General features: G+C 38.0%; 1 protein-coding gene across 1 annotated transcript; it reads right to left on the bottom strand.

Moving 5' to 3' along the window:
- Positions 1-1,490: 1,490 nt before the first annotated feature.
- Positions 1,491-3,562, bottom strand: LOC111918645 (auxin response factor 21). Its single transcript, XM_023914277.3, has 4 exons — positions 3,087-3,562; positions 2,706-2,933; positions 2,397-2,587; positions 1,491-1,942 (listed from the first exon to the last, which is right to left on the bottom strand). The coding sequence occupies exons 1-4, from the start codon at positions 3,384-3,386 to the stop codon at positions 1,858-1,860; spliced, it is 804 nt and encodes a 267-aa protein (XP_023770045.1). The 5' UTR covers positions 3,387-3,562; the 3' UTR covers positions 1,491-1,857.
- Between the last annotated feature and the right edge of the window lie 11,394 nt (positions 3,563-14,956).

Below are 14,956 nucleotides of genomic sequence, written 5' to 3'. Positions count from 1 at the left end.
GAAGACAAACCTGTAAATTGATTTGTGGGTTTTGTTAGGTTAAGAAAATGTCGATTTCAAAAGCTTATCTAGCGATTAATGTAGTGAACACACATACCCCTTCAATATTTTGTGTGATTTTGTGTTCATTTATAGGATATGCGAAGCAAACACAAACACAAACACACACACATAAGAATATCAGGATATGTGAATCTTTTAACATGATCCAGCATAGGACCTTGATGTATTAAACGAAAACGAAAATCAAAAGATTTATGAAGTTTTTGAAGCTCTGTTGGTGGTGATGAATCGGATTTCGAAAGGATGGCTCCGATTTTTGGGATTTTGAATAGATTTATGCATAGTGCATAATGGTTTATTAAAAAAAATAATGGTCAAACTTCAATGGTTTTATTAGCATTTTCCCTTTAACTAATTGACAATTCTCTCATTAAAAGGCTTTAATAAGAACTCATGAGCAACAATTCTAAAGCATTTATTTGTACAAAATAAATGATGTCATGATAGAAACAGAAAATATCCAACAATCATGGTATTATAGTTGATTAAGTTTCAGTAACCGCTGCCAATTTCACTGTTACTCCGGAGACTTGAGAGATTGTGTACCCATATATTCATGGCTAAATAACTCCCCCTCCAAGAAAATAGGAGCCTTTACCCATGGTTGACTATCGATAACAGTAATCATTGTTATGACAGAAGTACACAATCAATAAGACTAATAGAAATAAAACAAACGAAATTGAAATATATATATATATATATATATATATATATATATATATATATATATATATATATATATATATATATACAAGAATCAGTTTACAGAAAACATACTTGAAGATTTATGTTTACAACATAAACACAAAAACGAAATTATGTAGATTGAGGCCTGCAATTTGCAGTGAGTGTCCTAAGACAGAAATTTCTCAGGTAGGGATCTGTCTAGAGGATACAACAATCAATCCAAGAAGTAATCTTGAATCTGTCGAAATTTCTGTGTCCCCTTCATCTTCAAGAATAACAAATTTTGAAGAGAATTTGTGGTGATTGTTTCTGTCACCCCTCACAAATGACAGAAAACATGTATTTATAGGTATTGATTATGACAGTTAAAAACTGTCAAAACCGAAAATAACTTCCAAATACCTGTCATTTAGTAATTACAAATTTAATAAAAAATAAAAAATAAAAATTAATTTCGTAATTAAAAATCATTTAATTAATCAGGAAGACACAGACCTATCTTTTGACCACTAAATATTCTCTTGATATTAGCCTATTTTGAGTCCAATTAGATTAATCCAACACCACAACCCAAACCCAATATGCTTAATCCATTACTTGACCCATTTAATTGTGAGACAAGACATATAAGGTGGGAGAAGGTTTTCTCTTCCACGAATGTGAGATAAGTCTCCGTAATTTTGTAGTGAAAGTTCCAACAACCATAGACAACAGTTTTCACAAGATGAAAACCCAGATTCCAAGAAGCTTCAACGAATCTGTATTTCTCAATCTTTGATCGTGAAATAGAAACAAGCAAACATCAATAATATGCATATATTCGTTCCAAAACAAAAATCTTACAATTAACTACTACTAAAGAAGAGTAAAATTACATATTTACATTACTAAGCTTGATGGATCATAAAAAAAAATCTAGAACTTGTGAAGCAACTGAGAAAGACGCAAGTGCTTTCTCTCTCTCTACTCTCCATAATTATGAAATTCAAATCTTGAAGAAGAAGAAGAAGAAGAAGAAAATAGATTCAGCTTTGAGAGAGGGAAATATGCGTGAAATTATGGATATAGTTTCATCCACCACATTTATCACGACCTTTAAACTGTTTAAACAGTTCCACCACCCATGGCAATTTCCAAGACTTCTCGAGGAGATAAGAGCTTGATGCACCATACGCTTTTTACAAACACCCTGAAATGCATACACGAAAATCCAATTCATAAAATATTACTATATACCATGACATGCAAATATCTAATGAACAAAGACGAAGGCTTATGTTTCTTTTTGCAAAACATAAGCGTTCAATGAAATTCATTGAAAATTCGATGAGAGGAAACCAAACTAAGAAAACGCCACAATGGCCACAACAATAGATAAAGAAATACTACAAACAGTCGTTAAAACCACTCCGAAATTGTCAACAAAGAAACTTAAATAATATTTTGAATTAATTCATTAAAAAAACACATTAAGATTCAAGTGTAAAAGCATATTTGTCAATTGTTTATGTGATCTAAAAGCATATTTGTCAATTGTCATGATTCAAGAGTAATCAAAATACACATGTGTACGTAATAGTGTCTCTAATGAAACGCCATCGTTTTCATGGGAGATATAACATCGAGTAGATTTGTGGACTTACTCCCAAGGATCATCCCCAAGAAGGAGAGTGCCATTGTCACGATCCAAAAATGCAAGTTGCCAGCCACTTCTCAGTGCATAGTCCAGTTGACCCTCCATTCCAAAGATCCGACCCAATTCTTGTTTAAGATAATAAAACCCTGAATATGCACTAATATCAATTGACCTTTCAACTTCTCCTCTCTTGTACACCTACACCAATCCAAATAACACTTTTATATTCTAACACTTCCAATATATAAAAGATAGACAAAAAGACAAGAGATTAAAACAAGCCCACTAATTTCTAATATCTAAACAGATAGCAAACCTTGACATAGGTCGGCATTTGCTGAAACCTTTGTGGTGGTGGGACCCGAACACTGCTGTTCAAGTAACCATTTTCGTTTATGGCCAAATCAAGTGAGTTCAAATTCACAGGTTTAACTCCAACTGATTGGAAAACATTCGAACCAGAAAACCCTGAAACCAGGTCTTGTGTACGATCGTCATGGCCTACATATGCAGTAATATCATTTGCTCCTCTCTTGTAGATCACCTAATCAATCCAAAATACAGTTTCGATTAATTAAGTATTAATGGGTGTTATATATTAAATCATTAAAGGCCTACATATGCATTAAACCAACTCAGATTCAGGATTAGATACTCAAGAAATTAATCATACCCCATGATTTAATTAAAGTATAACCTGCTGAACTTCATGCTCATCAGGACCTTCAGATGCCTCACTTTGAGATGGTGCTTGTCTACATACGCCGTTGACCGATGGTGGCTGTCCATCGCTGTACATCTGATTACTGCCGGATGGTTCAGAAACGACGATTTGCCTCACATTTCCGATGGACGGTGGCTGAGCACCGCTACTGTACGACATGGCAAGGTCTGACTGAGATCGCATCTCACAGGTCCAACTGTCGATGTCCATCATGGTATGGCTGTCCATGCGTATATTACAGGGAAACCCCATGGGTATAAGCATCCATTGCATCAATAAGATGGAAATGCGTTGCCGGAATACATATTGCAGATGGGTAGAGTTGGATTTGCATACGTTACACTGACTGTTTCCAAGAAGGGTAGAAAAGAGAGTGCCGTGTTTCAACCGTTGATGTCAAGGTCGAGAAGTAAAGAGAGAAAGAGATTGGACTAATTTTTTTTTTTTTTTTCATTAATCTTTGGACTGAATTTTTTTCATGGCTTGAAAGGAGTGATGCTGATGGTATGACGGTGAACCTAGGCTCCACCGATTTTACCATTCATGACGTGGTCAAAAAGTAAAGAAAAAAAGAGAGTGGGACTTATATTTTTTTTTTATTTATCTTAGAGTATTCCGATGGAAATTTATTTTAGTGGTATTTTTTTTATTGATTCGTCGTTTAGGGAATTTATTTGAGAGGGTTTTTTTTTTATTGATTCATAGTTTAGAGGTTTTTTTATTGATTCATTATTTATTTTTATTTACTATCATTAGAGTTGATTGTTTTTTTTATATATTTATATTAATTACTAGTTTATAACCCGTGGAAACTATGGTTATAAAATTAATTAAACTTTTATAGTAAAAACTCAAAATTATTAATCAGTTATTTTAAATAAATTATTAATTTAAGAGATTTTTTATTAGTTATGTGAAATTATAATCATTGATTCAAATAAATATGTAAAATTAATTTTTTAATTATATATTAAATATTTTTATTTGTGAATTAATGAAAAACAATAATAAAAAATTTAAAATTTAAAATAAAGAATAAATACATTGACAAATAGCATCATATTAATGAGAAGGTTTCATAAATTTAAAATGGAGAAATAATAAAATGACAAGTGGCAAGACATTAATTAAGATGTCTAATATGGTGACATATGACAAAAGAACTACTCTTTTATTAGTATAGGAATTAATATATTTTTTATAGTCAATATAATAAAGCTTTAAACAATTAATTCTTTTTATTTTTAACATATTTTATTTTTACCGTTTTAATTATATTTAGTTTTAAATATTTGAAAAAATTACAAATATAGCCAAATACCTTAATTACTTTGTGGAAAATAATAAAAAAAAAAACTCAAATTACATTTTATCCACTAAAATCACAGATGTATTAAGCACATCCGTGATTTTAACAAGCCATCTGCGAATGTATAAGTCACTAAAGTATGATTGTGCTTTAGTGACTTGTACGTTCGCAGATGAACTAGCCCATCTGCGATTTTGTTAACCCATTTGTGATTTCGAGCAAAACAGGTATATAAACGTAAATTTTTTATTTTTATTTCATTTTCCACACTTTTTTTGTTGGAAAACTTTTTTTGTAGGAAGCATTATGGGCAATTTCATGAAAAATCCCGATAATATGGTAAGATCTTTATTCATTTTGTGTTTTAATCATCATTTATCAACTTTAGGCTTTGTTTATGATTTATTTCGAAAAACTTTGAAAAAAAAACAAAACTTTATTGTATTTTATTATTCGATTTTCTTAGATCTATGTTTTATATTTGATAGTTAGTAGATTTTATTAGTAGCCTTGAGGTTTTGATGGTATTTGATAAGTAGATGTTCAATTGTACAAGTGTATAATGTGTAAATTGTGTATTTCATGGTTGTACATCTGGTATTTTTTTGTTAATATGTTTAATACTATGATTTTTTGATATAATAATGATTATTACTATTTGATAATGTTGTACATTTTCATTTTGATGTTGTACATATAGTTTATCAAAAAATATTTATTTAATTGGTATTGTTATAAAAATGCTTATAAATAGAAATGTTTTTTTATATATAATTGGTTTACTCATCCTAGTTAAATAGACATTTTGTTTATTTTGTGATTGTAATTACCGATTTTTTTTTAATATAATAGTTTATAAGTTGTGTTTTTGTTACAATAATATGTTTTCTAACATGTTGTATTTCAACATGATTATACAAATCTAAATGTTACAGTTGTTAATCTAAAAGGATCGGGATGTAACATATAACAAGTATTTGAAGTATGACATGGTGTGCGACGAAAATGTTTTAGAATCACTGTGTTTGGTGACTTGTTGGACGTTTGTCAATTACAAGGGGACGAGTTGTTGTTTCATAAAATGTTTCTTCATCAGTTATGACCGGATGCAGTAGTATCTGCAGATGGCATAAAACAGTTTTAAATTGGGGATAGTAAAATGGTTTATGGCCCATAAGAGTTTTCTTTGATAACCGGGTTTAATTTTGGAGTTTATCCAAAAATGATTAGAAAAAAGTGTCAGAAAAAAAATAGTAGTAAAAAAAAGTTTATTGCGGGAACCTCTCTTTCCGAGCCACACAAATAGTTTGGTGAAAATATGTGATTTGAGAAGTTTTGTTTTAAAGCAGTCTTTATTAGCAGCTACCGACGATGATGCAGTTAGAGTATGTTTCATATATGTTTTGTGTGAAGGCTTTTTGGGAAAAGAAGCAAATGATCGTGTGCCACAAGACTAGTTTTTTTTTTTTTTTTTTTTTTTTTTTTTTGCTGAAAGTTTGGATGGGTGGAATAGGTATTATTTGTCGACTTTGAAAGTCTTATACTTTTTTTATGACAATGTTATATTATAATTAAAAGTTTTTTTTATTGTAATTTTGTTTGGGGTAGCTATTTGTGGGAGTCCACCTACGATGATCTTGAGAATACATGGAACAAGATCAATAAATATTTATCACTACCTGAGTCTAGTGTTGTAAAACTCACCCAAGTTGGTCGATTACTTCTCCGAGTACTTGCTACTCGACCCCTTACCGAGGCGAGTTACAGAATTCTGAGTACTTGTGACAACCCAAAATTTCTAACTTTCATTCTTCATTGTTATCAAAGATTAGCTTCGTTTTGGTATTCTATAATGAGGTTTTTGAGTCTAAATGAGTGCTTAAAGCCTAGTATAATTGGGATACTTGTCGGAGGATGGAATAGTTAGAGTTTAGCATTGGAAAAACGAGCCAAACACACCAAGTTAGGTATGTGCGGCCGCACACTAGAGTGTGAGGCCAGCCAGCCGCACACACCCAACCACACACACCTCCAGCCGCACTCACCTCCTATATATATGAAATCCTTGGTCTCTTGATCATTTCTTACATTTCTTCAAAGCAAGGACTCAAAATCCTCTCAAGTATCATCCAAAAGGTAACAACTTTCACCAAGAACACCATGTTTCTGGCAGCACACACCATCTGGCAGCACACCTGGCCGCACACCTGGCTGCACACATGGCCGCACACATGTGCTGGCAGCACACCAGGCCGCACACCTGGCCGCACACACACATATAGTGTGTATTTTGGCCACACACTTTCTTGTATAGCCTTATGACCCTACATACAATCATATATGATTGAAACACTTCATTTTAAGTGTTTACTAGTCCCTAAGGTGGTCCCAAATTCATTAATTAGTTGTTTATAACACTAATTATATTCATATATGTGCCGATATATGCTAAATAGGATTCGCGTGTGTACTCAAGTCACCACTTGACACCTAGCAACAAATCCAACATTGTCATCAGAACCACTCACTACCGGTGAGTTCATACCCCTATTAATCAACCTTTTAAATGTTTTAAATGCTTTTATGGGGGGGGATACAAGTTAAAGACTTATAGCTATTACATCAATCACATGTGATTAATAACTACAAACCAATGATTTTATTATCGTTCAAACTGCTTTACAAATCCTTTTACTCATCAAATACTTTTATTTAAACTTTGTTACACGTATTATAAATTGCATGCCTGTATATGTATATTTATATAAGCAATGTTTAAAAGGCTTAGGAAGGTCATCCGCCCTATTTCCTTTTCCTCGATTTGGATGTGGTCTGGTGGGATATCGGGTAGCCGTCCGAAGGTCGTTTCAATATTAATTAGATATATCACGTGTACATATATAGACATAAAAATACTTCCATATTCATGCGTACTAGTTACATCATTAGTAAGCTACCATCGGGGTAGCACAAAGTCATACTATTACTATTGCTAGATCAATGAGTCAGTTCATTCATAAGTCAATACTTATTACTACTAGAACATATACATGATATTACTATGAGAACATATACAACTGTACTAGAAGGAGAACATATACAACTATACTAGAAGGAGAACATATACAACTATATTAGAAAGAGAACATATACAACGATACTAGAACAGGAACAATACATTACATATACATACATACATTTACATAAATGTGATCCACTGTATCGGAGCATGCCTTAAATGTCATGGCCCGAGTTGTAACCAGAGTCTCTTGGAGGGAGATCGTGAGTTTGCGTATAGATCTATACTGGATTGACTATCCTACACCTTGCTGCTAGCTACAGCCGGACCTGCAGGTCTGCGGGTGCCAAACGTCATACCTTTTTACGACCTACATTTGTCGTTGTTACTCAGTCGATAGTATGGTACAATTAATCACATGATACCTTAATATAAATCCAGTTTAAGGTAGTTAGTACGGCAGTAGTTCCTATAATACAACACTACATTTTTGGTACAAATACCGACACTAAATACTTATGATGTCACCAGCTTAATGTTGATAAACTCTTTCAAAATAACTTGTATTCTCAGGTCATCAGTAGACCGGTACCGAGACCAGCTTTTGAGAAGATGGAGCACATTCAGGACTCATCTCTTTATTTTGATTTACATTTTTGGTGTCTATAACTGTACAGAACACGCTTGTATTAAAATTATATATTTAATGCAATGGATGATGTTGTTTGCTTGTTTACTATTACTGTGTTGTGATACTTTACATGACGTCCTCCGCCCCAGAACGTTTCCGTCGTTCTCGGTTTTGGGGTGTGACAGATTGGTATCAGAGCATTGTTTATAGTGAATTTAGTATATCAACCCATAAAAGATATACTAACTATAAACCCATTTGGGATTAAAACACTCTGACCAAGACTCTATACTTTAAATACTAAAATATTTAACTAAGTATACAAGTCTGCATTCATACTAAAATCAGTGTCACAATGACAAGAACAAAAGTATTGCGATTGTTAAATATCACAAGTGAGCTCGGGGATGTATGGTCAGTCTTGGATGGCATAGCCTGATCAATTATGCTGGTCCGAGGAGTGATTAGCATATACCCTAGAATGGTTGTGATATAGTAACAAGTCTAAAAAAAACTTACCAACACTACTACAATAGGAACACTAGAACAGAGCATAGGTTTAAAATACTATAGGAGTATTTTGTGTTACTTTAATCAATTATCTGAGAACTAAAAGGGTCATTATCAAATAGGTCAATAGTCGTTAAGTGGATACTTCAAGGTTGTATGAAATTAGGTGTTATAGTCTGAGAATCTGTAACCTTTGCTTCACCTCCTGTTCCTTATTTGGTTGTGGTTTTGGAGTTAGGGCTACTTATTCGAAGGCCTATCCTACTCTACTTTCATATAACTGGTATGCACTACACAAGTATTAACATAATTTATATGGATCATCTTATAGTTATCTTAGTAGTACGTCTAATTTCATAAGATTCTTATATCCCCTATCTCGCATAGATATCATGGCTGGATTTCATCATGGCGACCCATACTTTCCAAACGAAGGCAACGCAGGATGGCTCGAAGCAGAGTCCGATGATGAACCCCAAATCCCATTGGATGATCATCAAGCAGAAGGTTTCTCGGATGGATATGACTCTGAGCCCGAAGTCAACAATCTACCTCCCGTAGGTCAAGCCCCAAACAACAATCTCCGACCAGCTTTTCCAGGTCCCACACCCTTGTGGGTAAACAACTTGAATCGCTGGAGCGACGAATAGGGTCAACCCTTACCTTACTTTGGGGACCGAAGCTTTTACAACGTTAGCGAAGGTGGTTCTGCGGATAGAGCTCTGCCCGTCATGGTCCGTAGAATTTCACGTAACGTTGAACAAGGTCGAGCAGCCCTCGACCGGGTCATGGAAATTGATGCCAACTCAGGCATTAACACCGTCCGTATTTGACATCTGGAAGAAGCACTCGAAGGGACGAGGAGAACCAATGACGCACTGCGACAACAATTGACCACCGAAGTCGTAGAACTTCGAGTTCGCCAAAGAGCTCACGAACGACACCTCCGAGAAGTGATTCGTCAACTGGAAGATATGAGGATTCGCCTAAGGAATTCTCGTCGCCGGTAGAAGATGTCTAGCACATCTTCGTCTTTTGTTTAAGGAATAGCCTTTAGTATCTGGGCCTTAGGTAGCACTTGTCTGTAAAATATTCCTAACTTTCAGTACTCTAATTAGGAATCTAGAAACTGTCAACTTTTACATATGGTATGATGTAAGACCTACTGTTAGGTCGATTTTTCCCCGAACTTATTACATCAATAATACCAGTAACATTGACAGCTATCTATTCTGTGGGAAAATCCTTGCACTTGTGTTTTGCTACTATTATTCCCTATTGTAAACTCAACTTGTACGCTCATTCAACTGTTGGACGATGGTTGTTTAGTCCATGTGTCACTCTCACCCTTCTTACAATTGATTCTTACCATTGTATTTGTCTTTATAAACTTATAGCTGAAAGATGCCTCCTCGCAAGTCAACAAGACGTAATCCTCCAACCCCACCACCACCTCCTCCTCCTGTCATCGATACTGCGGCTCTAAATGTTGCACTAGCTGCAGCAGTGGCAACTGCCATGGCTCAATATCACTCAACTGACAACAGCCGAGGTGGAACCCCTGTTGAATCTACTCACGCTGAGATCCCTTTGCGCACTAGAGAGTGCTCCTACAAGGATTTCACCAACTGCAAGCTGAAGTCCTTTCATGGGACCGGCAGAGTCATTGCCCTCTCGCAATGGTTCGAGAAGACGGAATCGATCTTCGAAATTTGTTCATGCCCTGCGATGAGTAAGGTTAAATATGCCGCATGCAACTTTGAAGGAAAAGCTCTGACGTGGTGGAACGGCCACGTTAAAGCTCTAACTCTCGTCGGAGCCAACGACATGGGCTGGGAAACAATGAAAGACCTCATGATTGAGGAGTACTGCCCGAGGGGCGAAATCTAGAAATTGGAGCAGGAGCTGTGGGGCCTAACCATGAAGGACTCCAACATAGTCGCATATACCGCCAGATTCAGCGAACTGGCAGCCCTCTGCCCCAATATAGTTCCCACTGAAGGGAAGAAGATCGAGAGGTACATTTGGAGGCTGGTGCCTCCGTATCAGGGAAATGTCCTATCATCAAACCCTGCTACCTTCGACAATGCCAAACGACTGGCACAGCGACTCATTGACCATGGAGTCCAATCCCCAACAACAACAACAACCGTAGCCATCGTAGAACCCTCCAAACCCGCTGACACTAAGCGGAAGTTCTGGGATGACAAGAAGAAGCAGCGAGCTGCCAAAAAGCAGAAAATTGTGGTTGTACATGCTGTGATAACCCCTACTGTTGCTACTGCTCCAGTGAAGCAGTATGCTAGAAGTTTGTCTCAGTGCAACAAATGCAACTTCCACCACAATGGCTCCTGCCGTGAAATGCAGTGCTCTAACTGCAACAAGAAAGGACACACTGTCCGTTTCTGTAAATCTCCGGCAAGGCCGATTAACCAAGTCCCCGTTACGGGCGTAAGCCAGGCTTGCTATGGTTGTGGCAATGTGGGCCACTATAAGAGGGACTGCCCCAAAGCAAAGAATGCAGGTGGAGCGGGGAGAGTACTGGCAATAGGACATGGGGAAGCGGTTGCTGACTCGACGGTGGTGACTGGTACGTTCCTTCTCGATAACTCCTATGCATGCATTCTGTTCGATAGTGGAGCAGAGCGAAGCTTCGTGAACCATAAATTTGCTCACATACTTAAACAACAACTGCACGCACTTAAAGAACAATTCACGGTAGAAATGGATAATGGGAAAACAGAAAGCACCGGGAGCATATACTTAGGATGTACACTAACTCTAGATAACCATTCATTTCTAATCGACCTCATGCCGGTTTCAATTAAAAGCTTCGACGTTATCATCGGCATGGATTGGTTGAGCCTTCATCGCGCCGACATCATGTGCTACGAGAAAGCAGTCCGTCTAAACCTCCCGTCTAACGAAATTCTAGTCGTCTACGACGACAAACCCGATACAAGTCTTCGTATTATCTCCAGTATTCAAGCATAGAAATATCTTCGTAAGGAATATCGTGCATTCCTTGCTCACATTGTCGATACAAGCCTAGAAACGAAAGAAATAAAAGACATTCTAGTAGTGAGCGACTTTCCAGACATCTTTCCAGAAGAGCTACCAGGTTTACCTCCACAACGACAGGTCGAGTTCAGAATCGACTTAATTCTAGGAGCTACCCCAGTAGCCAAGTCGCCATACCGATTAGCACCAGCTGAGATGCAGGAATTATCTGGTCAACTTAACGAACTTCTCAGCAAAGGCTTTATAAGACCGAGTTTCTCACCTTGGGGAGCACCGGTCTTGTTCGTTAAGAAGAAAGACGGATCATTCCGTATGTGTATCGACTACAGGGAACTCAACAAACTGACGGTCAAAAATCGTTACCCTCTGCCTCGCATCGACGATTTATTTGACCAACTGCAAGGGGCGAATTATTTTTCCAAAATTGATCTGAGATCCGGATATCACCAGTTACGAGTACTAGAGGAGGATGTTCCGAAGACAGCCTTCCGAACTCGTTACGGACACTACGGGTTCGTGGTGATGCCATTCGGATTGACCAATGCGCCCGCAATCTTCATGGATTTGATGAATAGAGTATGCCGACCTTACTTGGATTAGTTTGTTATTGTCTTTATTGACGACATCCTGATCTACTCCCGAAGTAAGGAAGAGCATGGCGATCACTTGCGACAAGTTCTAGGAACTTTACGAACGGAGAAGCTCTATGTGAAGTTCTCGAAATGTGAATTTTGGATCCGAAGATTCGAATTCGTAGGACATGTGGTAAGCGAAGAGAGAATCCATGTGGACCCATCCAAAATTAAGGCCATTGAGAACTGGTCAGCATCGAAGACGCCTACAGAAATTCGTCAATTTTTAGGTCTCGCTGGCTACTACCGCAGATTCATATAGAACTTCTCCCGCATTGTGAAACCCCTTACAACACTGACCCAGAAAGGCGTGGCCTTTGAATGGGAAGAGAAACAGGAGAGAGCGTTCCAAACTCTAAAGCGAGCCTTGTGCACCACACCAATACTATCCCTCCCCGAGGGGATAGAAGATTTCGTTATCTACTGTGATGCGTCAAATCAAGGGCTCGGTTGTGTTCTGATGCAATGGGGTAAGGTCATCGCCTACGCCTCGAGACAGATGAAGACACACGAAGTCAACTACACCACACACGACCTTGAACTAGGAGCAGTTGTGTTTGCCCTGAAGATCTGGAGACACTACCTGTATGGCACCAAAAGCACCATTTTCACTGACCACAAGAGTTTACAACACATATTCGATCAGAAGGAGCTCAATATGCGCCAACGACGATGGGTCGAGCTACTCGATGACTACGAATGCGACATTCGTTATCATCCGGGTAAAGCCAACGTAGTAGCAGACGCCCTAAGTCAGAAAGAATATTCTGGTCGAAGATTCAAATCATTGATGATGACGATCCATTCACACTTGTCTACACAAATTCAGGAGGCTCAACTTGAATCCTTGAAACCTGAACATGTGGTGAGTGAATCCCTCAGAGGAATGGACAAGAACTTAGAAACCAAGGGTGGCGGAGCCCTATATTTCATGGAACGGATCTGGGCCCCAAAACACGGTGGTTTTTGAGACATGGTCATGACCGAGGTGCACAACACTCGATATTCTGCCCACCTAGGTTCAGATAAGACGTATCTGGATCTTAGGAAGTTATACTGGTGGCCTAACATGAAAGCAGAGATTGCTACCTTCGTAAGTAAATGCCTTACTTACACAAAGGTTAAGGTCGAATACCAGAAACCCTCTGGTTTACTGCAACAACCAGAGATCCCAGAATGGAAGTGGGAGCGGATCACTATGGACTTCATAACCAAGTTGCCCAAGACAACGGGTGGACTTGATACCATATGGGTCATCGTCGATAGATTGACCAAGTCTGCACACTTCCTGCCTATCAAAGAAACTGATAAGATGGAGAAGCTTACAAGAACATACATTAGAGAAATCGTTCGACTGCATGGTGTGCCTATATCCATTATCTCCGATAGAGATAGTAGGTTTAACTCAAGATTCTGGCAATCGTTGCAACATTTCCTAGGAACAAGGCTAGACATGAGCACATCCTACCATCCTTAGACCGACGGGCAAAGTGAGAGGACCATTCAAACACTGGAAGATATGCTGAGAGCCTGCGTGATTGACTTTGGAAAGGCATGGGATACTCATTTACCTCTTGTCGAATTTTCCTACAATAACAGTTATCACACGAGCATCAAGGCGGCCTCATTTGAAGCCCTCTATGGCCGGAAGTGCAGATCCCCTCTGTGCCGGGCTGAAGTGGGTGACACCCATTTAACAAAAGGGCAAGTTTCTGACAGTACACTCACAGGCCCGTAAATCATTCGGGAAACGACGGAGAAGATCGTTTAGATCCGTGAACGATTGAAAGCCTCCAGAGATCGATAGAAAAGCTACGCCGATAAACGTAGAAAACTGTTGGAATTCCAGGTGGGCGACCTTGTTTTATTGAAGGTCTCACCATGGAAGGGCTTAATATGCTTCGGAAAGCGTGGAAAGCTAAATCCAAGGTACATTGGGCCTTTCGAGATTCTCGCAAGAATTGGCCCAGTAGCTTACAAACTCAACCTACCGAGCGAACTTAGTAACGTACATCCTACCTTCCATGTTTCAAACTTGAAAAAGTGTTTGTTCGACGAGACTCTTGTAATCCCACTCGATGAGATCGAGATCATCGAGAGCCTCAACTTCGTGGAAAACCTATAGAGGTCATGGACCGTAAAGTCAAACAGACGAAACAAAGCCGCATCCCGATTGTGAAGGTTCGCTGGAACGCCAAGCGGGGACCGGAATTCACATGGGAGCGCGAGGATCAAATGAAATTGAAATATCCTCATATATTCGCTTAGTTTTCTGTAAATAACTTATTTACTTAGACTCTAATTTTGGGACGAAATTCCCTTTAACAGGGGGATGATGTGACAACCCGAAATTTCTAACTTTCATTCTTCATTGTTATCAAAGATTAGCTTCGGTTTGCTATTCTATAATGAGGTTTTTGAGTCTAAATGAGTGCTTAAAACCTAGTATAATTAGGATACTTGTCGGAGGATGGAATAGTTAGAGTTTAGCATTGGAAAAACGAGCCAAACACACCAAGTTAGGTATGTGCGGCCGCACACTAGAGTGTGCGGCCAGCCAGCCACACACACCCAACCACACACACCTCCAGCCGCACTCACCTCCTATATATATGAAATCCTTGGTCTCTTGATCATTTCTTACATTTCTTCAAAGCAAGGACTCAAAATCCTCTCAAGTATCATCCAAAAGGTAACAACTTTCACCAAGAACACCATGTT

This window comes from Lactuca sativa, chromosome 5, assembly GCF_002870075.4.
Source record: "Lactuca sativa cultivar Salinas chromosome 5, Lsat_Salinas_v11, whole genome shotgun sequence".
Lineage (NCBI taxonomy): Eukaryota > Viridiplantae > Streptophyta > Magnoliopsida > Asterales > Asteraceae > Lactuca > Lactuca sativa.
This window is presented reverse-complemented; position numbering and strand designations above follow the sequence as displayed.